The following is a 21,409-nucleotide window of genomic DNA, read 5'->3' as shown; positions in this document are numbered from 1 at the left end:
AAAATGGCTAAAAGAGGTGGTCAAGTGCTGGGGCTACCAAACGTCCTGGCTTTCTGCTGCCAAGTCACACCCTTTTACACCCTTCCCTGTAACTTCATAGCATCCCTGAACTTTCTATTAGCTAGAGAGGCAGACTGTACAAAACTGGAATAGTTCTTGGTTCTTGGGGACTGTAGATGCCAGCACTCCCTGCCAACCTTTTGCCTCCCTGAGCTTTTTGGCAATGACTGCCTCTCACCAGCAGCATGTGCAGCCATTTGACAGCTCATCCGCTTTCTGGTTTCTTAACAGGTCATGCAGATGGACCAGAAGCTAGATGACATCCTGACCACGCTCCAGGCTCACTTTGGAGATCAGCCTCAGGCACAGATGTCAGGGCCAGCCACCCCACCTGTCAGACAGCTACAGACAACCTCGTATTCCCCACCAATGAACCAGAAAATTTAAAAGCTGGAGCACAGCCACATGCCACCCTCTCATGCTTTTACATCTGGTCTTAGTGTCTCAGGAGTAAGCTGTGTTGTTGGCGAAATGAAATATTATGCTGTAGTAGATTAAATAAAAAAAGAAAGAGAAGCAGCAGCAAAAAGCCCATCACACCCCTAGGACAGCACATGAGTTTTGCACCTGTTTTATTAGCCACTGTTAGCTTACCTATGTCAGCCTGTGGCAGCCCCTTGCAGATAGCCCCATTTAGGCTGGCTGCACACACACAGAGTGCTTGGGTAAGGTAAGCACCCAAGAGAGGGTTAGGATGACCCATTCATGGGCAGAGGGGAAAAGGGGCTGGTTTTTTGGCATTTAATCGCTAAGTTTAATGCTCACAGCATGCCTAAAAGGGAAAAAGGAGCCAGCATTTGAACATGAAACAAATGGAAATCAGTGAACAGGAAAATTAAACAGCATGTTTTGACTTCTACCAAGCAGTGAGGATCATAAGAAGGGCAGATTTATATGCTAGTGTGAATGACAAAGTAAAGACAACAGGCTACTGATTAAAAATATGGAAGCGTACACAAGCTGGTTGACATATGAAAGACTGAAGCAAAGATTCAGCTAATTAAAGCAAAGGGTTGCAAATGAGATGAGATGCATGTTGGAACACACAGGCAAGAGAGATAGTATCTGTGTAGGCTTACTGCACAAGAACACTCTAATAGCTATCAGCTACGCTGATGACTGTTATGCAAAATGTTCTCAAGCTTTTACCTTCATTCAGCAGGGGTTGTTGACTCCAGTTGCCTTAATTTTAACATAAGAAACCTGTATGGTAATTGGCTGTGAAATATCTGTAAAGCTCAGTTCAAGTCACTGAGTAACACAGTGCTGCAGGAGGGCTGCAGCTGTGATTGAGAATGGCAGGGTTTCTTAAAGAAAACAAAAATTCACATACTGTTGATGAAAGCTAATCGCTGTTTAAATAAACTGCTGTATATAATTTTAAATGCTAGATTTTTTTTCCTTCTAATTTAGTTGTAAACTGAGTGCATATGCCTGCTGATACGCTGTCATTGTGAAATGGGTCCTACCTGGCACACCAGGAAAGAGATGGTACAACACTGTTGCTAAGTATGTAAATAACAAATTGGGTGTAGTGCTTTTTATTCAACTCTTTTTAATATATTTACATAACCAACTGTTTAAATGAACAGAAGTCTGCAGAGCAAAGACCTGATTCCTGGGAAATACTAACTATATTCTATTCTCACTGATATTTATGGAAGCAAAGCCTGTCTTGCATTCAACAGCAACCTGAAAGACTGGTCCCTTAATACTCTTTAATAAAATAAATTTATTTGGACCAATGAGTGGTCCATTTCAATGTAATCAAATTAGTTTCTAACTATTACCTGTCCCTTTAAAACTCTTTCCCAGGTTTGTGTGTCTGGGAATTCAAGCTTGGAAAGAGCACAGTGAGACTGATTCCAATCTTTAGATTGCAGGCGTGTCTTAGACAGAATATTAATGATGTGTGAGAGGCAATAAAAAAAAAAATGTGTTTTTAATTAAATCAGCTGACAAGCTGCCGTTCCATCTTGTCTGATTACTACAGAGTTACTGAACATGACCAAATACAGCACGTAACATGAGAAAATGGTAAATAATCCTTGTCAGAGAACTGATTTGCTACTGGCTTTTGGACAGGGCCATGAGCTTCAGCAATGGTCCTTCATATAACCTTACTGACTCTGGCCACTCAGAACTAAATGGGCAACTGGACACTGAAGGCAGGTACCATTTTATCAGCCATGGGTGAATAATAACCTTTGGGATCCTGTTGCCACAGAAGTTCAGAAGATGAGTAGTGTGGCTTTCAGTAGAATGGCTCTGTGGCCAACACAGCATGAAATGTACTTCTGGTACAATGTGGATATTTGTGTCCTAGTAATGTGTAGTCACTGTTTAGTGAATCAAGGAATGTAACAGTATTGTACTTTCCAATGACTCTCAATGGAATTGTTAAGGGACTATGCATACAGTAACACCTACTACTGCAATGTCTTGGAGAATACACTAAAAAGCCCTTCTTCAGAAAATTCAGTTAAACAAAGTAGGAGTGGTCTCAGCTAGAGAGAGTATCATATAGCATGAGTGGGTGGGAGGAAAGGATAAAGAAGCTCACAGCGGTCACTTCAGGGAAACAAAAAAATCTGCAAGAGTATCTGCACATATCTTTTTTTTTTTTCTTTTTTCTTTTTTTCTTTCTTTTTGAAACAGAACCAAAGTTTCCCTGGGAAGTTTTCGGTGAAGCCAGAGCCTGAGCCATTAAGGGTTTGAAATTCTAGCCAGCCATCTGCTTTATGGCTGGCCACTGCAAACACTGCAGTGTGGCATAACATGTTCGGACAGCACCTTCAACATGTGAAGGCAACCATCACTGTTGCAATGATGGAGAGATAAGGGTGTGGCTTGAACAAATTGCAGTGAAGAAGGAAGAAGCAGGTTGGAGACACCCATTTTCACACCATACGATGAGACTAATGGTTAAAAAAGTAAAAGCAACATAGCTTAGCTTTATTTCAGCAAATCTCCACTCCCACATATAGAAGACATGAGTTGCCATCTAGCAAAAACCTTTCTGATTGCCTCGGGGGCAAAAGTGTCCAAAAATAGCATTGATGTGACCATCTGGTCACATCATGATACTACATGGCTCTTCTGAGCAGAGATGATTACGTACATTGAATAGATGGCATATTAGTACGTTTACATGTCACCAGTACTTGAGTGTCCCTATACCAAGATGTGCTATCAGCAAACACTAAGCAGCAAGCTATGATTTCACAAGATAAGAACTGACTTCTACTCAGAATGTTTCTCTGAGGCCTCAACAATCACTAAGCAGGTAATAACAGCATCAGATCTAGGTCACAGTGTATATAGCTACAGTGAAACAGAAAAAGCAAAGCAGCATAGGGGTGAGCTTCAAGAAACTCCAAAACCCTGAGAAGTCCTCTTGCAATCACAAGTCATGAGATGGTCTAGCCTGTCAGGCCAGAAGACTGCCCAGTGCACCACAGCAAGTTTTGCTGACTGTCTAAGAGAGCATGGATTAAGTGGATGAACTGTTATCAAAAGTGTCTTCAAGAAGAGTTCATTCTAATGGAGTTTTGTCGTAATTCTTGCATGTTGATTGAGAAGAAATGAAGTTCTTCATGAAATCTATATGCTCCCACAGTTGACTTCCTTGATCAAATTGCCTGACTTGCCTGAGCTTATTAATACGTGTTCCTAGGAAAAAATATGCAGCATTATTGCAGAGGAAATTTGACTCATGTCTTACTAGTTGTATGAAATCCTGTTTGGAAGATTATTAGCGGAGGTCTCATCCAAAATTCTAACTTCCCTAGAGGTTCATTAAAAGGAAGAGGACAAAAGTGGACTTTTAGGAGGAATTGTGTGTTTGCATTACCTTTCTAAAAAACTTATCAGAAGTATTCCCAGGGAAGTTCATTTGTATGTTTTCATCTCCGTGTCTGCTAATATTTGTTCACTGAGTAGGCCATAACATTTCAGCAGTGATCTGATGTTCTTCTGAAGAATTTCTTCATGCTGGGAGTCCAGCACACACATCATACACCCAGTCACTGACAAAATAATATATTCCTGTATCAACACTTCTCATAGTAAAATAGTAATGACATCATGAATTAACTTGATCTGATGAAGCGCTGATGTGCAGTGTGCAGCCAGGTCTGCAATAGTTCCACAGAGTCTTTTGATTCAGAACAGAGGCATAGACTGTGCGGCCAAGGTCCCTCAAGGCCACAATATCAGCAGGGGTGGTTGTCAGGAATGCAGTTTACCGATGCATCAAAAGACAAGAGTACAGGAGATCAAGTAAAGATTAGCTATTTATTTTCAAAAAGATTACATGTTTTTCTACCTGATCCAATTTCACAGTGAAGATACGTGGTGTCCTCCCTTGCTAGAGACATCAACACCAACCAAAACAGGATTTTCCACATTCCTTTTAATAATTCATGGCATCCTGAAGCCTGCTGTCTGCCTGTGATGATGCAAGATGTTCAGAAGTCATTACAACAAAGCCTGAGGGTATTATTTTCTCATTTCCATAATTACACAGTCAGTAATATTATCACGAGCCAATCTTATCTCAAAATGTATACCCAGATCTTTAACGATGATATTTCTGAAGTGATGTGTGGGATTAAAGTCCTGTGTACGATAAGGCTGCAGCAGGGAAGGAGATGAAAAGTTAAGCTTTCATCAGCTGGGGGCTTTCATTCCTGAGAAAAGGTAACTGTGCTCCGAAAACAATGGATATGGGTCACAGATCATACGTCTGCTGCCTCATCTGGAACACTCTTGAGAGTAAAAAGTGAGAAAAGACTACAGCCACGACTGTCCATTTCAGAAGTGAGTTTGTTTAGCAGCCCTGTATGTTTTCCCTCCACCTGCCTTGCCTTGGTATCCCCAGAGGAGCCTGTCCATTCACCTCCATTGGGCTATGTCTCAGCCTCCAACTCACTAGCTATTACACAGGATTCTTGGGGTGAATTTTTCAATTCCTCAAGTGTTTTTCTCTCTCACTGATGTTTCAAGCGTGACCCCTGAAGGGACTGCATTCATGAATGACGTGCCATATCTTGTGGAGTTCTAAAGAGCAGAACACGTTCAGCACTCTCCAAACTGTATCTCACAGACAGTTCAAACAACTATGTCTAAAAATAAAAGTATGTTTTAGAGAATAAAATGTTGTAAGGTGAAGAATCTCAACCATGAAAACTGCATTATTTAGTATTCTGAAGGGACACACAGAAGTCTTGATGTCCCAGAGAAAGCATGTTGAAGGGCCAGGGTGAAGACCTCTATTCAGGCATGAGTTCTAGCTAAAGCAGAGTCCAGCCACCAAAACTAAACAAGATGGTACCTACCGTTCCACCTTGGTGGTGAGAAATTGTTTCAGTTCTTCTCAGCCTGCCTGGAAAGCAATCTCTTTTCATAGTTAAGGGACAGTCAAAGGTAGATGGAAGTATCAAACACTGAAAGAGAGAAAAAAAACCTTACTTTTTGAAACTTCTGTTACTGGTCACGATCCTGCTTCCCACTGCACACACAGCCCCAAGCTCTGGGGGCTATATTCATGTTATTGGTGCTGGATATCTGTGTGTGTGCTCTCTCTCTCCTGCTCTCTCCCTCTCTCCCTGTCACACATTAAACACTGTCTGTCAGATGTGAAAGAGTAAAATTGCAAAGAGAGTGTTCCCTACAATAAGCTGTTTTGCCAAAATACTCATTATCTTGTGTTTAGCCCTTATTATGGTTTACAGTGGCTCCCGAATGACTCTGCAAAAGTACAATGTCTCTGCTTAGATTACTGGCTGAGTACCCGTTTGTCTCAGGGTTTGGATTTGGTACATGTGGGTTTGTGAACAGAATTTCAACTCATCTTCATGATGTTATTTGATCTCCCCTTGAGGTGGGCGGAGCTGCGTGGAAGGAAGACAACACAAGCTGCAGAGGAAAGGGGATTTTTGGACTCTGTGATTAATGTAACTGCTGCAGCTCCTCAGTCAAATCAAACTGGCAAAGCTTGTTCAACCAAAGAATCATAATTGTCAAGAACAATGCCTTTTAAGCATTAGCCTGAAATTTGCCTCAGCCACAGTGTGGAAAGAAAATATGTATTTCAAAAATACCTGACAAACACTTCTTATGCCTAGTTAAATTATGTGTTTTGTCCTTTTTTTCCTTCTATATTTGTACCGTGGGTTGTCACAACTGATGTTAGGAAAGCCTAAACCAGATATCCTAGTAGCATTTTATACTTACTTTACCCAAGAACCAACCTAGAGAGAAGCAAAGTCCCTGGCATTTCAAGTGAAACATCCCCTGGCTGATGCAGAGGTTATACACAGCCCTAATAAAGAAAGTATAAAGACACTCTTTTCTTAGGCAAAAGATGATAGAAATGCTAAATAAAGAGTGCCTTGAGAGATGGAGATGCTTACACCAGCACTGGATGACTATGAGAGCCACTTCCTGCAGACTTTTAGAGCCATGGAGCAGCAGAAGGGTCAGTAGTGAGCTCTTTACATATTTCCTGGCTTCTGCTTTGCAAAGCAAACAACAATTTAAGTCTAGCGCAGCTCATAGTTCACTCATCTCTGACACCACAGGTGATGTGACAGCAGGCAGAGACAGTGTGTCAGTTTCTCTCTGCCTACAGCTTGCCCTTTGTCATTGTACTTTGGCATAGCGTGAAGCTGTTCTGCTCCTGAATCTTGGTGACTTGGAACACTTTGCAAGTAGCATCTGAGTTTTGCTCTGAAGGATCCCAGTCCTCCTTATGGAGAACTCTTACAATTGCTAATGCAGAGATAGATCCATCTCACACCTAGTCAGTAGGGCCCTATGTGTAGTTTAGTATTTGGGGGCTGGTCTTCATCATCGAGGTGTAGGGGGAGGGGAAGCATCCGTGTGTTATTCCTGCAGCAAAGAAGCAATTGCCTGATGCAGTCCTCAATCCTTTTGTTTTCTTTACTGAGATTTTCCCCTTTCTGAAATACTAAACAGCTTTTTTCTTCCAAGCTAAACAAATGATTCTGCCAACTACTTTTTCTGCTTTCTACTTACCCACTATGAGTGGGTTCCCTAATCCTTGGGCTTCCCTTTCATTTTAATGTATGAACAAAACAAAGAAAAAAAATGAAAGAAGCTGCACGTTCTGTCTGACTTGGGATCAAAATCTGAGAAGGTTACTGTGTCTTAAATGATGAGCTGAAATAGTGAATTATTGAAAATATGTCTGTAATTGTCAGGTGGAAGAAAAGCTCCCAAATTATCTGTGCCTTGCCCATGCACCCATTTCATAAAAAAATAACATTATATTTGTAAAGAATGACATCATATTCACTGACAACATTTTGCATGAAGTTAAAAATTAAGGTGATAGTGGAAGTGGTGAATAAACATAAAATCCCATAATCCCTTCAACCATAAATAGTGGAAGGAATGGTTTGTGGCAAGGAATCATCTATAACAATCATCCTCTCTCATGTCCTAGGTATGAGCTGCTCTATGAACACCCCCTATCCCCTCACCCAACCCACTGTTGAATTTGGGCAAAGTCACATTATTGGCATTCAGTAGACAGCCCTTATCAATATGACTGGTTTGGATAAGCATTACACCCCTGGAGCCATGTATTACTGGAAATGAAACAGCAGCCTGAGGTTGTATAGCTGCTTCTGGCTTGCTAAAACATGGAGTAGGTAGAAAGGGGGGCATGAGGACCAAGTGCTCTGCACAAGGAGGGGAGATCAATGGGGCACGTGGCATTGGCATGTCTGCAACGCAGCTGCAGGGCAGCTCAGGTGGTTGCAAACAAGGACACTCCCTTGCAAGCTGCTCCTAAGCAATGGAGGGGACATGGGAGCATCGTCCAGGTTGCTCCTAAACACATGAATATGAGGAAATGTATGCTGTGCCCTTCCTACCACTGCCATCCTGCAAACCCAGCCATGTCATGTCACAGTGCCTGGTGCCAGGGGTCAGGGAGTGGGAATGGAGCCCTAGGGTAGGGGAAGCCCTGCTTTCCCCCACCGAAACTGCATTGTCCTCTCCTGCAGGCATTTCTATACAGCTTGTAGGCACTTAGCAGTGCTGCTGAAATAGGGTTACAGATTCCCCTGTAGTAAAGAAAGGCTTAAAACAAAATGATTATAAAAGTATGTGGAAACTTGAAAAATGCATACAAAAGTGTAGGGAGAATTAAAAGTGTCCCCCACACCCAGGTGCCAGCAAGGTAAACACTGGGCCAAATGGAAAGGTCGGACGCACAGTGCTCAGATGGCTTTGCTTTCAGAAAGGTGGGGTTTTTTTTAGACTTTAGGTACTGTTTTTCTTCTTTATCTCTCCCCAGCAGCCACTGACAGATGACCTTTAAAGCCCCAGAGAGCCGCACCAGCAGGTGATTTACTAACAGCTGTGGCAGTCAACAAAACGAAGGGGGGCAGAGGTCGCCACCAGTCGGGGCTGCCCACTGAATTCAACGGTGGGATTTAATTAAAGAAAGATGCATTACACTTTTAATTGATTTATGTATGTGCGTGAGCCTTTTCTTTTTCATCTCTTTTCTTTTTCTTGTTCTTGTTCTTTTTCTTGTTCTTGTTCTTTTTCTTTTTCTCTTTTTCTTGTTCTTTTTCTTTTCATTTTTCTTTTTCTTTTCATTTTTCTTTTTCTTGTTCTTTTTTCTTGTTCTTGTTCTTGTTTGTTTGGGTTTTTTGTTTGTTGTTTTTGTTTGTTTGTTTGTTTTTCTGTTTTTTTTTTTTTATCTTTCTTTCTTTATGTGTGTATGTATGTGCATTCCCACTCCCTGCACCTGGACATTTCATCCTGAATATGTCAGCCCAGCCAGCCATGCTCTGCTTCCCCCCTTGCCCCCCCAGGATGCCACTCATTGAAATCCCATCTCACACTTGCAGAAAGGCTGGGAACAGGTGGGGAGGAAACAAGCAGAGGGCAGCCTAACAGCTGACAGTGTATGGCATCCCTGCTTGTCCCTCAATGTTTTTGAGGTGCTCGTGGGGTGTTTTGGGGGATACTGGTTTGTTGGTTGTTGTTTTTTTCTGTTTTCCCCCTTCTTCTTATCTTCCATATGATCCATTAGGAGAGGGGAAAATAAATAAATAAATAGATAGATAGATAGATAGATAAATAAATAAATAAAACAGTTTATGACAACTTACAGACTTTTCATTTCTGCAAGTTTCAGGGATTTTGGAGCAGTGAAGTGCAGAGGAAAATGGAAATGTGGTGGCTCTGTGTTCACAAGCCAGTGTACTTTATTACTTTTACTCACAGCTCAGATGTTTATTATTACTATTATTCTGCTATTTTTAATCTGATTTTTTAAATATAATATACACATGTAAACAAATTTCCATTCAAACTAGGACTAGAAATGAGTCTTTAAAGACCTAGAAATTCAAATGAAGAGAAATTAAACTAAGAGCAAGCCAAGTACCATCTGATTTATTTCACACAATTTTTGTTAAGAGATCATAGAATCATAGAATCATAGAATATCCTGAGTTGGAAGGGACCCTTAAGGATCATCAAGTCCAACTCTTGACACTGCACAGGTCTACCCAAAAGTTCAGACCATGTGACTAAGTGCACAGTCCAATCTCTTCTTAAATTCAGACAGGCTCGGTGCAGTGACCACTTCCCTGGGGAGCCTGTTCCAGTGTGCAACCACCCTCTCTGTGAAGAACCCCCTCCTGATGTCAAGCCTAAATTTCCCCTGCCTCAGCTTAACCCTGTTCCCGTGGGTCCTGTCACTGGTGTTAATGGAGAAAAGGTCTCCTGCCTCTCGACACCCCTTTACGAGGAAGTTGTAGACTGTGATGAGGTCTCCCCTCAGCCTCCTCTTCTCCAGGCTGAACAGGCCCAGTGACCTCAGCCGTTCTTCGTACGTCTTCCCCTCCAGGCCTTTCACCATCTTCGTAGCCCTCCTCTGGACACTCTCCAACAGTTTCATGTCCTTTTTATACTGTGGTGCCCAGAACTGCACACAGTACTCGAGGTGAGGCCGCACCAGCGCAGAGTAGAGCGGGACAATCACCTCCCTTGACCTACTAGCGATGCCGTGCTTGATGCACCCCAGGACACGGTTGGCCCTCCTGGCTGCCAGGGCACACTGCTGGCTCATATTCAACTTGCTGCCTACCACGACCCCCAGATCCCTCTCTTCTAGGCTGCTCTCCAGCGTCTCATCGCCCAGTCTGTACGTGCAGCCAGGGTTTCCCCGTTCCAGGTGCAGGACCCGGCACTTGCTCTTATTGAACTTCATGCGGTTGGTGATCGTCCAGCTCTCCAACCTATCCAGATCCCTCTGCAAGGCCTTTCCACCCTCATTCGAGTCCACAACTCCTCCAAGTTTGGTGTCATCAGCAAACTTGCTCAAAATACCTTCTATTCCTACATCCAGATCGTTTATAAAAATATTGAAAAGTACCGGCCCTAAAATGGAGCCTTGAGGGACCCCACTGGTGACCGCCCGCCAGCCTGACGCAGCCCCATTTACCATAACCCTTTGGGCCCTGCCCGTTAGCCAATTGCTCACCCATCGTATGATATTTTTATTTAGCTGTATGGTGGACATTTTGTCCAGTAGGATCCTATGGGAAACCGTGTCAAAAGCCTTGCTGAAGTCCAAAAAAATCACATCGGCTGGTTTCCCTTGGTCCACCATACGGGTGATCTTATCATAAAAGGAAATCAGGTTAGTTAGGCAAGACCTACCCTTCACAAACCCATGCTGGCTGGGACCAATGACTGCTTTGTCGCCCAGGTGCGCCTCAATAAGTTCGAGAACCATCTTCTCCATGATTTTACCAGGCACTGACGTGAGACTGACAGGCCTGTAATTGCTAGGGTCTTCTTTCTGACCCTTCTTGAAAATCGGCACAACATTTGCCAGCTTCCAGTCTGGCGGGACCTCTCCAAATTCCCAGGATCGTTGAAAAATAATTGAGAGAGGTTCCGCGATGACGTCCGCCAGCTCTTTCAGCACCCGGGGATGAATCCCATCTGGACCCATGGACTTGTAGGGATCCAGGTGGAGTAGCAAATCCCGCACACGTTCAGGGTCGGTTGGGAGTTTGTCATCCCCACCGTCCCGGTCCTCCAGCTCAGGGCACCCTGGGTCCCGAAGCCCATCATCGGCATTGAAAACAGAGGCAAAGAAGGCGTTAAGCGTCTCTGCTTTGCCTATGTCATTGTCTGTGAGGAGACCTTCCCTATCAAGGAGCGGCCCTATGTATTCTTTAGTTCTCCTTTTTCCATTCACATATCTAAAAAAAAACTTTTTATTTTCTCTCACAGACACAGCCAGCTTCAACTCGAGGTGTGCTTTGGCCACCCAAATTTTCTCCCTACAAACATGAACAGCATCCCTGTATTCTTTCCATGACACCTGGCCCTCCTTCCAGTAGCGAAACACTCTCTGTTTCTGCCTAATCTCCATTAGAATGTTCCTGGTCAGCCACGCCGGCCTCTTGCCCCGCCTGCCTGACTTGCGATATTTAGGAATTGCCTGATCTTGTGCTTCTAGGAGGCATCGCTTAAAGAATGACCAGCACTGGAGGACATCGAGGCCTTCAAGAGCAGTTTCCCAGGGGACCTTGCTGACTAGTTCCCTGAGCAGCCTGAAGTCCGCTTTCCCCATATCTAGGGATGAGGTTTTGGTGGCACTTTTCCTTCTGTCACCGTAAATTTTGAACTCAACCACTTCATGGTCGCTATGACCAAGGCGGCCACCAATCACCACATCTCCCACCAGACCCTCTCTGTTTTCTAGCAACAGGTCTAGGAGGGCACCTTTCCTAGTTGGCTCCGTTAGCACCTGCACCAAGAAGTTATCATCTAGGTGCTTCATGAACCTCCTGGACTTGCTGCTAGATGAATCCTACTGGGGGAAAAACACATGCAAATTATGAGACCAGATTTTTTAGGGCTCAGGACCATGAATGTGACCACCCTTCCCAAACAGTGAAACACAGGTGATGTTGACCTGTGCTGAAACACAAATATCACAACAGGGATAGCCATACACTCAGTGCTTTTAGAAATTGGTCCCCACAGTGACCTCAACACATTAGATAATACTGCTTGGGGCCTCTCTAGGTCTCATCCAAAGTTAGGAGAGAGCCTGCATTAATAATTTAATTATATTTAAGAATGCATTGTATCCATTACTTTGACTGATTTCATTAGCCTGAAATGGCTGGCTAATAAATTTGCAGGATTCTGCAAGAGCTCCAATCCAAGAAGTCTTTTGTATAAGGATGAGAAATATGCAATCTTAGAAGAAATACCACAGGAAATTTTTAGGTAGTATCTGGCAATTTTTTTTTCTATTTGACTTTCACAGCTTGTAAGTTCAAAAACTGCAGTGACCATGTTGTCTCTCTCTTACATAGCACTGTGTTTTGCTTCACAAAGAGTAACCTCTGAATCAACTACTGCCTGGCTAAGTTCACAGCTTTGAAGAAAGCTTTAGCTTTGATATCACATTTTTAAGTGGAAGAGAATCCACTAATATCCCTTTGTTTTTCTGGTGGCTGAATTAATCTTTCTCAAACAGAAATAAGATTTTGTGTCCTACCCTAATCTAAATTTGTCCAGGAGCAGTTAAATCTTATAGTAAAATATTACAAAGGAGGGAGGGATGTCAAATAAACTAAGAAAAAAAAAAACCTACTACCTTGCTTCCTGTCACTGCCCAAGTCACTTTGTAGTCTTCTCTTGAGTAAAACATGTGAATGGGGTTTCTGAAGACTCTCAACATAAGGAATATTTTCTAGGCTTCAGATCATTTGGTGAGCTCTTTTCAGAACTCTTTCCAATTTTCAAAATTCTTTTCTGCCTTTGTTGGTCTCTTTCCAAAACATGGTGGTTGTCATTGGCCTAAAATTCCCATGACACGTTAGGTTTCTGTTGACCTAGGTGTTCCAGGTATAGTTGCCAAATTTCACTTAAAAGAGTTCTCTTCAGTCAGCTAGCTCAAGCTTAGGTATCCAGTTGCAATGCAATTGAGTCTTGGTGGGTTTCAGGAGGCTTCCAGAAAAGGCAAAAAGAGGCAGCCACATGCATTAAGGACAAAGCAAATTTCAGAGTAATCAAGATGTTGTGGGTTCCCATTTCCGTTTCACTCTGTTTTCTACCAATTTGTTTTTATATCCATACATTGACCACGTATGTTGTCCTTAGATCTGAATTCTGCAGCCCTAACTTGTGGCAAACTGTCTCCAAAAATGGATGTTCTCGGCTCAGCAAACCAGCCTGGAATGTCAAGATCTATACTAATTACACATTCATCACAGACTTCCCATCATTCCACCAAAACTGGGATGCCTGTGTTTGGCCGAGCCTTTCAACACAGCCAAGTGATCTGTATGTCCAGTTACCCCTAATATATATGGGAAATAAACATCCAACATCACTACATGGCTTAGAAAAATCACCCTGCAATCTCTAAGTCTCACTCCCCATCTGTAAAACAGGAATAACAGCAATTCCTACTCCATATCTGCTTTATCAGTCTTGTCTATGCAGACCACAAGTTCTATGAGACATGAACTGGCTGCTACTAAATATAGGTACAATGTCTAGCACAGTTTTTATTAGAGGCCCTAGGCACTACAGCTCCATAAATAACTATGTTGACTTTTTCCAGATTAAGAACACATCAATGGGAGCTGTGCTTGAGCAAGAACTGCAGGATCTGGCACTAGTGCTTTTAAACCCTAATAGGAATGAGAGAGTCTGAAGCCTCTTCCAGCCTCATTCACTGGTATCAATGCTTTTAATACCAAGTCAGCTGTTGTGACACAAAGGCTATGTTTCTCTTGGTGCTGTTTCTTGGAACTGAAGAGCCCTCCTGAAGTTTTCATTTTCTTTACTGAAAAGCCCTGCTATGGTAAATCATCAACTCACCAAATTTATAGGAGGCACAGCACTTGGTATGTCACGTCTCTGAGCCCAGCCTAATGATTCACTTACTTACGCTTTTGTTCCTTTGCTTTGTAGTTCTCTTGATTTCAGCAACTGTCTATCATTTTCATTTGGCTTGCTAGCTCAAATGCCCCCTACTATTGCAATAATCATTGCCCTGCTAGAGTGTTTATTACTGACTGAACGGCTGCACAGACTGGTAAAATGACCTGAGCTGTATGAATTTTCCCTCAAGTCTCCAGGGCCTCACAATTCTTGAAAGAATGTAAAGGAAGAAAAAAAAAAAAAAAAAAAAAAAAAGAAGCTTAGTTATGGGGAAAGGTCAAAGATGATTTTTTTCTGCAATAGCTGATAGCTGATTTCTTCACTGGCTTTGGTGTCTCCGTTACTGAGTACTCACCGCATCACCTTCAGTATTCAAAGAGCAGCTGGGAACTTGTCATGCCACGAGCTGAGGCAGGTAAAGTTTGACAGCCTATTGTGCATCTCCTGTCAAGATACCATTGCTTAAATTGTAAATTCCCATCCTCTGTAAAACATGCACTCTGGATAGGGTCCTAATGTGCTAGAGACTGCCTGGTTGTTTGGGTTCTGTATTAGAGGTTTGTGGTAGGTGCACTGTAAAAATAATAATAGTAATAGTAAATAAATAAAAATTTTAAAACACACACAACAACAAACAAACCACACATGCACGTACAAAAGCCAGTGACCAATACAAGATAATACACAGATGTGTAAATAACTGTGGGAAGATTTCCAAAACACAGGCTCTGCCTAACTTCTATCAGCAGCTTGTTTTCCCTCCGGCTAAGATTCTCAAAAGTGGGTGCCTACAGTTAGTCTCTCCTGGGTAAAAGCTTTAAAAGCATCTTAATAACTCAGGAATCCAAGTGTCTAGTAGAACTTTTCTTAAAGGTTCTGGAAAACCTCAGCCCTTCATCCACGCCTTTAATGATATTTTTTTAAACACTTAGAGCTCACAGTAGCTGAAGCTGAAGGTGAGGATTCCTCCAGGGAGACTAAGGAAGGCAGGAGACACTTTGTCTACTGCCCTGTCACTTTCATAAAAAAAAAAAAATAAAATAAATAAAATAAAATAAAATAAAATAAAATAAAATAAAATAAAATAAAATAAAATAAAATAAAATAAAATAAAAAAACGTTAATAGAGATTTTCAACGTGAGTCTAACCTTAAACCACAATTTTTTAAAATCCTGAAGTCATTTTCCATGCCATCAATGCCACATGCCACACCATGGCATTTGTATTTACAAATCACACCACAACTACTGCTGTTTGGGGAAGATTTCACAGCACTGTTATTCCCATACCCACAGCCCATCATTGCTGTCAGATGTGCTAGCTCTAGGCAATAGGGGGTATAAAGGGCACTGAATATACAAGCACGAATTATTCTCTCGTGCAAATTTTATTACAGTTTATGAGGGGACTGTAAAAAAAATCTGGGCTTAGCTGCTTCTTATGGAAAGAGGATTTTTCCATAGTACTAAAACAAAACCAAATTTCACCCTGTGAAAAAGGGCAGAAGGACTCCTGGCACAGCTATTTTGGAGTAAACTTTTACACACACTTTATTCTACAAGAGTTCTCCATGGAAAATATAGAGTAAAACACTTTTTTTTTTTCATCCTAGGAGAACTTTGCTTACTGAACAGGGTATTCATGAAGCATAAATCAATTAGCAAAGGAGCATTGAGACCTTGATATATTACACGTAACAGTATCCAATGTGTTTAGTGATGTGGGCTGGATCTCTAAGTTCTGATTACACCTTAAGAAGAAAGTCAGCTCCTGAAAGCAAAGCATCCTGTCCTGGAACAGGTACTTCAGAAACAGAGGATAAATCATCCTTTGGCACTGCCTACCTGCATGCCCCACGGTGACTGACGGAGGCATCTACTAGGTGCTAGAGATAGCTGAAGTAAACTCAGGTCAAGGGCTGGAAGGAATCAACACAAATACAGAAACCCTGACAGATGCAAAGGGAGAACAATGTTTTAGAAGGACTCCCAAATCACAGCTGGTGATGAGAATGGAAGCTTTTCCTTTCAACACCTTGTCTGCTGACAAGGAAATCAAAGAGAAGCTATAAAAAAATAAAAATAAAAATAAAATAAAAATAAAATAAAAAATATTGAAGGCAAAAATTAAGTCAATGCAAAACCTCTCCAATTTGGCTAGACATAAGCAAGCATTTTACTCATTGAATTTAGCCTTGCTCTTGTTTCCATACAGGTCACCTACGGGTTATGGTTTTCTAATCTTTTATACCAATCTCATGCCTGAGCCTTTTTCAGGATGGATCATATGTCTCTGCATTGCTTGTCAGCCATTTGTTATGTTTCCAAAATTCATGCAATACCAGTCAGATTCACTGTATGCAAAGTCACATAGTTTATCATTTTGGGTCCTCAGATGAGGTTTTCTGACATAAAAAATCCTTTATTCACAAGGTAACATGTCTCCATACAAGTAGTCTCTATTGTTAGGTTAATGTTTTTGTTGCTATTAAAGTTATTGCCACTGTGGAGCTTGTAGAATGAAGAGGAGGCACTTGAAGGTCAGAAGGAATCAATATTAATGAAAAGCAAACATACAAGTCAGGAAGGAATCACAAACCCAGCTTGAAGCTAATTTGATTTTTTATTCCAGCAAATATGCATGGTCATTTTTGCATTGTATTCACAAAGTTCTTATTTGGAAGTGTTGTTAGGAACTTTTGAACTTGCCTTGCATTTCTAAGCCACTGTATAGTCAGCCAAACGTCTCTTGCTCACCAGGGCCCCAGAGCACTCCTAATAGAGGAAAATGGCAAATTTCCATTTGCTGTCAATAGGGGTGCTCCAAACAACCATTTTCCTAAAGACCCTAGAAAAGACACCACGTTACCTGCAGCCTGCAAAAAAAAATTCATAAGCCCTTTTCCAAGCTATCTTTCTGCTTAGATCTATAGCCTATCTTCCAAAAAATTGATGCACTTCTTGCTAAATATGGAACAGCAACCAACATCTGTGGAGAGTTCATATTTGGCATGTTTACATGAATATTTATTCCTCCTTTGTCTTCAAGCAACAACTACTACATAATGTGTTCAGTATGATTAATTGTGGGAATGTTGCTTGTCCCAGCATAGCATGACATCTCTAATTACATGACTTCTTTCTCTCATTTGTAAGGGAAGAACTGATTTTTGTATCTTGACATGTTTATCATTGTGAGGTTGAGCTGGCTATCTTATATGGGCCTGCTCCCTAGTTCTCAGGGTTGACAGATTATGGTGTCACATTAAAATCCCATATGCCTTGTTATTGCAGCTGCATCTTGAAAGGAAAGAAAATAGTGGAATCTCCACCACAGAAGAGCTGTAAGATGATGTTTTGTTCAATGAGTCCGTGGCTTGCAAGGTTGTTTCAGGCTATTGTAATTTATGAACAGCTATTTGGTATTTGATTTTCCCAACATTTTTTTAAATCTCGACAATGGAAAATTTAACACATATTTCCACAGTCCTACACAACCTCCAACTGATCAGAAACTTTCTCTGTGAGGGATTTGCCTCACCTGGTTTGAGCCATCTATTTAAAAGCTAGGCATTTGCTTTAAATTAAACACTCAGGCTTATTCACCAGTGACAGACAGATGCTTCATGAGAGGTGACTTATGCCACCTGCTTTTGGAAAGATACAGAGTCTAGCCCTCTTGTACATGGATACAGAGCAAAGCAAAAATAGGAGCTGTTGTTCCCAGGCAAGACTGTTGTTACAAACTCATCAGGACTGCTTTGCTCCGCAAGGGTCATTCCAGGTGAGGAGGGCATTACAGAAGAGACATTAAGGAGGAGATGAAAATTCAAACATGAGAAAAGTCTAAGGATTTAATATTTTTAATTAATTTGTAGTGAAAAATGACTCTTTGAATCTCTGATTCAAAACTTGCAACATTTTTGTCATTAAGATTCTCAGATACATTAATGCAAAGATGTATTCAAAAATATCTGTGAGATCCAGGCTTAAATTCTCATCCTGACTCCAGAAATCTTCGTACAAAGTCCAACACACCATGTAGACTGAGAAAACTATTTTGAAGCACATCTCTATACTTCATGGCTTTGGGAGTTGAACTTAGCTACTGAAGCAAATGTGGTGCAATTTAGCTGGGGTTCACATGCCAGAAAGACATAGAAACCAAACTGTACACTCAGGGAAAGAGGGAAATAAGCTTCTGTCATTGAGTGAATGCATCATCCTTTCACTTCCTTGCAGTAGGACTCCAGCCTGCACAGCTACTTTAGCAAGATGCTGCTTGTCTGCCCTGGATTTTGCAAACTAACAAGGACCTTGCGAAGTTCCATATACAGTTTAATTCATATACTAATGAAAATCTGTCCATCAACTTGAATGGGAACCTGAAGTTGTATTTGTTTATGAAGTACAAAACTTAGGGTCTCAAGAGAGAAATTGGGAATCTGAGATTTGGGAAAACATAAAAGGCCAACATGATGCTCTAGGATATTTTTCACCAACATACCATAGGTTTTCTAGTGTCCTGGTAATATTTCTGTTGGTTGCAGATGTGTTATTGTCTCTAAGCAGAAGGAGAAGTAACCCACTGGACGTATGTGTTTTTACCAGACTTTGAAAAGCAGTGAGTTTCAGGATGCACTTACAGTCTAAGACAAAAATTTGAAAGTTTCTTCTAGATGCACTTGCCAAGAAAAACAGCTCCATATAGAAATCTATGAGGCCAGCATTATTCCTTGCAAGCACGTTGATGTTTTCCCTTGCCCTACTCATCCCACAGTTTCTTCTACTGATAAAGGCAGAGCTGCAGATGCCAAGATCAAATGAATGTTTGGCTCAGTAACTGCTGGACTCCTCAGCCTAGAAACAGTTCTGTACGAGCAGATCAATGGACAGCATGAGTCCCCCTTCTGTCTTTGCAAAGCATAACCTTCTGGAAACATAACTTCGTGCTTTTTGTTAGGGTTATTGGTATGATAATTAATTAGTTATTAATATTTAATGTTTTCAGTTTCAGCTCTGGCATCGCTGCTTTATTTCTGCTGCTGTGGGAATGAGCGGGAGCAATTCTTTTTAGAATACGGACTTGAATAAATTCTTTCCCAGTACATAATTATTTGGGGAATTATGCATGGGATAGACATAAGACCAATTTTGCATTAACCTGTACTTGCCACTGCTAACTGCAGTTTCTTATGTTGATGATTTGTGTATACAAGTTAAAAAGCAAGATACACATAGGACTAATGTTCAAGGCAGCAACACAGATAAGATGTGTCTTCCATAGCTTACAGTGAAAGGTTATCATAGAATCCTAGAATCATTAAGGTTGGAAAAGACCTCCAATACCAACTGGTCCAACCATGGCCCTACTACCAATGTCACTAAGCACCACGTCCAGCCTTTCCTTGAACACCCCCAGGGATGGTGACACCACCACCTCCCTGGGCAACCCGTTCCAATGCATGAATGCTCTTTATGAGAAGAAATGTCTCCACATTTCCAGCCTGAACCTCCCCTGGTGCAACTTGAGGCCATTCCCTCTGGTCCTATCACTGGTTATCTGCAAGAAGTGGCCGATCCCCAGCTCCCCACACCTTCTTTTCAGGTAGTTGTAGAGAGCAATAAGGTCTCCACTGAGCCTCCTCCAGACTAAACATCCCCAGTTCCCCCAGCCGCTCCTCACAGGACTTGTGCTCCAGACCCTTCAGCAGCTTTGTTTTCCTGCTCTGGACATGCTCCAGGGCCTTGATGTCCTTCTTGTACTGAGGGTCACAAAGTTGAACACAGTACTTGAGGTGCAGCCTCACCAGAACAGAATACAAGGGGACAATCACCTAATTAGTGGATCTGGACAAGATCTTCACAGGACTAATTGGTACTTTAATTGGTTGTCTCCTCGCCATACCTATGCCCATAGGATGTCCAGCTGTTAACCAGTGTTTCAATTAATAGTGCATTTGAACTTAATATGCCGCTTTATCTGACTCAGCCATTTTTCCTCCTTGTTTACTTAGCAGACTTACAGCATGAAATGTCCACATACATCTCAGCAGCTGGAACCTACTGAATGCTGCCACTGTCCCTGAAAGAGGACTGCCTAGAACCCTCCGTGTTCTGTGTGAGCTTCTGTGAGCCTTCTCTTTGCAGATGGAGAGGAACCATTGCCTTTGCAAATGTCCACCATCACATTTGTGGTTTCTCTTAAAGTTTCATGGCCAGCACCTTCCAGTCTTCCCCTTTCCTGAAGTTTCTTTTTGCAGCAATGGCTCAGCTGTTTATTTTTGTCTTCCTGCCTCTTTGTTCATTCTGTGAAGAAGTGTCTCCCACCCTGCTGTGCAGCAAAGGGAAGGTGAGGGACTCTCAGTTTTCTCTCATGCCAGCAGGAGAAGAGAGAAAGAAAGGAGAAAAATGGCCTTTCAGGTCTCCTGTGTTCCTAAGCTTCTTCTTTCTATCCCTCAAAAAGCCGCTTAGGAAAGTTCATCTAACTAGCCTTGCTGGATCGCCTTCACACTGAGTGTGCCCTGTGCATTTCCTGCTCTCAGCTGGGGGTAGAAGACCAAAAAAAAAATATCATGAGAGAGGCTAGTCTTACGGCTGAAACCAGAAAGTATGCATCATAAATTAGAAGCTCAAACTGCTCAGATACACTCCTGAACCAACCACCAGCTTTGCTGTTGAACCTCTTCTTTCCTAGTAATTTGGAAAAATCCACCTGGGAACATTCAGCAACAATTCAATATGTCCTGATGTCAGGAAGGTTACTCCCAGCCTGAAATAAGGAACATCGCAAAATAAAATAGTGCACAGGAATATGAACCAGAAAAAAAAAAAATAAAAATAAAAAATGCAATGAACACAGTGGCTCCAGCACACCTGTTTCAACTTCCACTGAAGTAGAACAGCAGATGAACAAGTTCTGCAAATCTCTGCACAAAAGCTGCTCTGTCCAATACCTGGATAAAAACAGCGTGTGAGGGAGCCTTGCTCACAAGCACCAGGCGGATGGGCAGGTCTCAGCTTCCAGCCCACTGCCAGCCCCAGGAAAGTAGAGTTAAGAGACACCCTGTTTTCTTCTCTTTGTGGTAGCTCTTGGCATGCCTGAGAAAAGAAGGTGCTTTAACATGGCAGCAACAGTAGCACTAAAAAGAACACTTCTATTAAATCATCAGGAAAAAAAACAATGATTATCCTTTTCTTCTTTGTGTTCTTTTTGTTTTCCTGCCAAATTCCAGAGAGAATAAAATAGCAGGTTTTTTGCTGTGCAAGGCAAACTTGTAAAGTCAGAGGGAAAACAAATCCTGAGCAAATAACTCAAAGCAAATAGCTGGAGGAAGTGAGGGTGGGAAGGTAGGCAAATGACACATTTTTAAAATTT

General features: G+C 41.8%; 1 protein-coding gene across 5 annotated transcripts in view; it reads left to right on the top strand.

Annotated features, from left to right (window-relative positions):
- The window catches only part of LOC309884532 (potassium voltage-gated channel subfamily KQT member 1-like), a 527,319-nt gene extending 525,326 nt beyond the window's left edge, over positions 1 to 1,993 (top strand). The window contains exon 20 of one of the 5 annotated variants that reach the window (XR_014318640.1): positions 292 to 377. Coding sequence is in view for 4 of the 5 variants with exons in the window: in XM_082773602.1 (XP_082629728.1) it covers positions 292 to 447 (156 nt within the window). In the remaining variant the exon portion in view is untranslated. Of the gene's footprint in view, positions 1 to 291 lie in introns of all 5 variants that reach the window. The other 4 variants (XM_082773603.1, XM_082773607.1, XM_082773602.1 and 1 more) reach the window with 4 other exon arrangements.
- The last annotated feature ends 19,416 nt before the right edge of the window (positions 1,994 to 21,409 follow it).

Source organism: Aythya marila (genome assembly GCF_965140915.1).
Source record: "Aythya marila genome assembly, chromosome: 1".
Taxonomy (NCBI): Eukaryota; Metazoa; Chordata; class Aves; order Anseriformes; family Anatidae; genus Aythya; species Aythya marila.
This window is presented reverse-complemented; position numbering and strand designations above follow the sequence as displayed.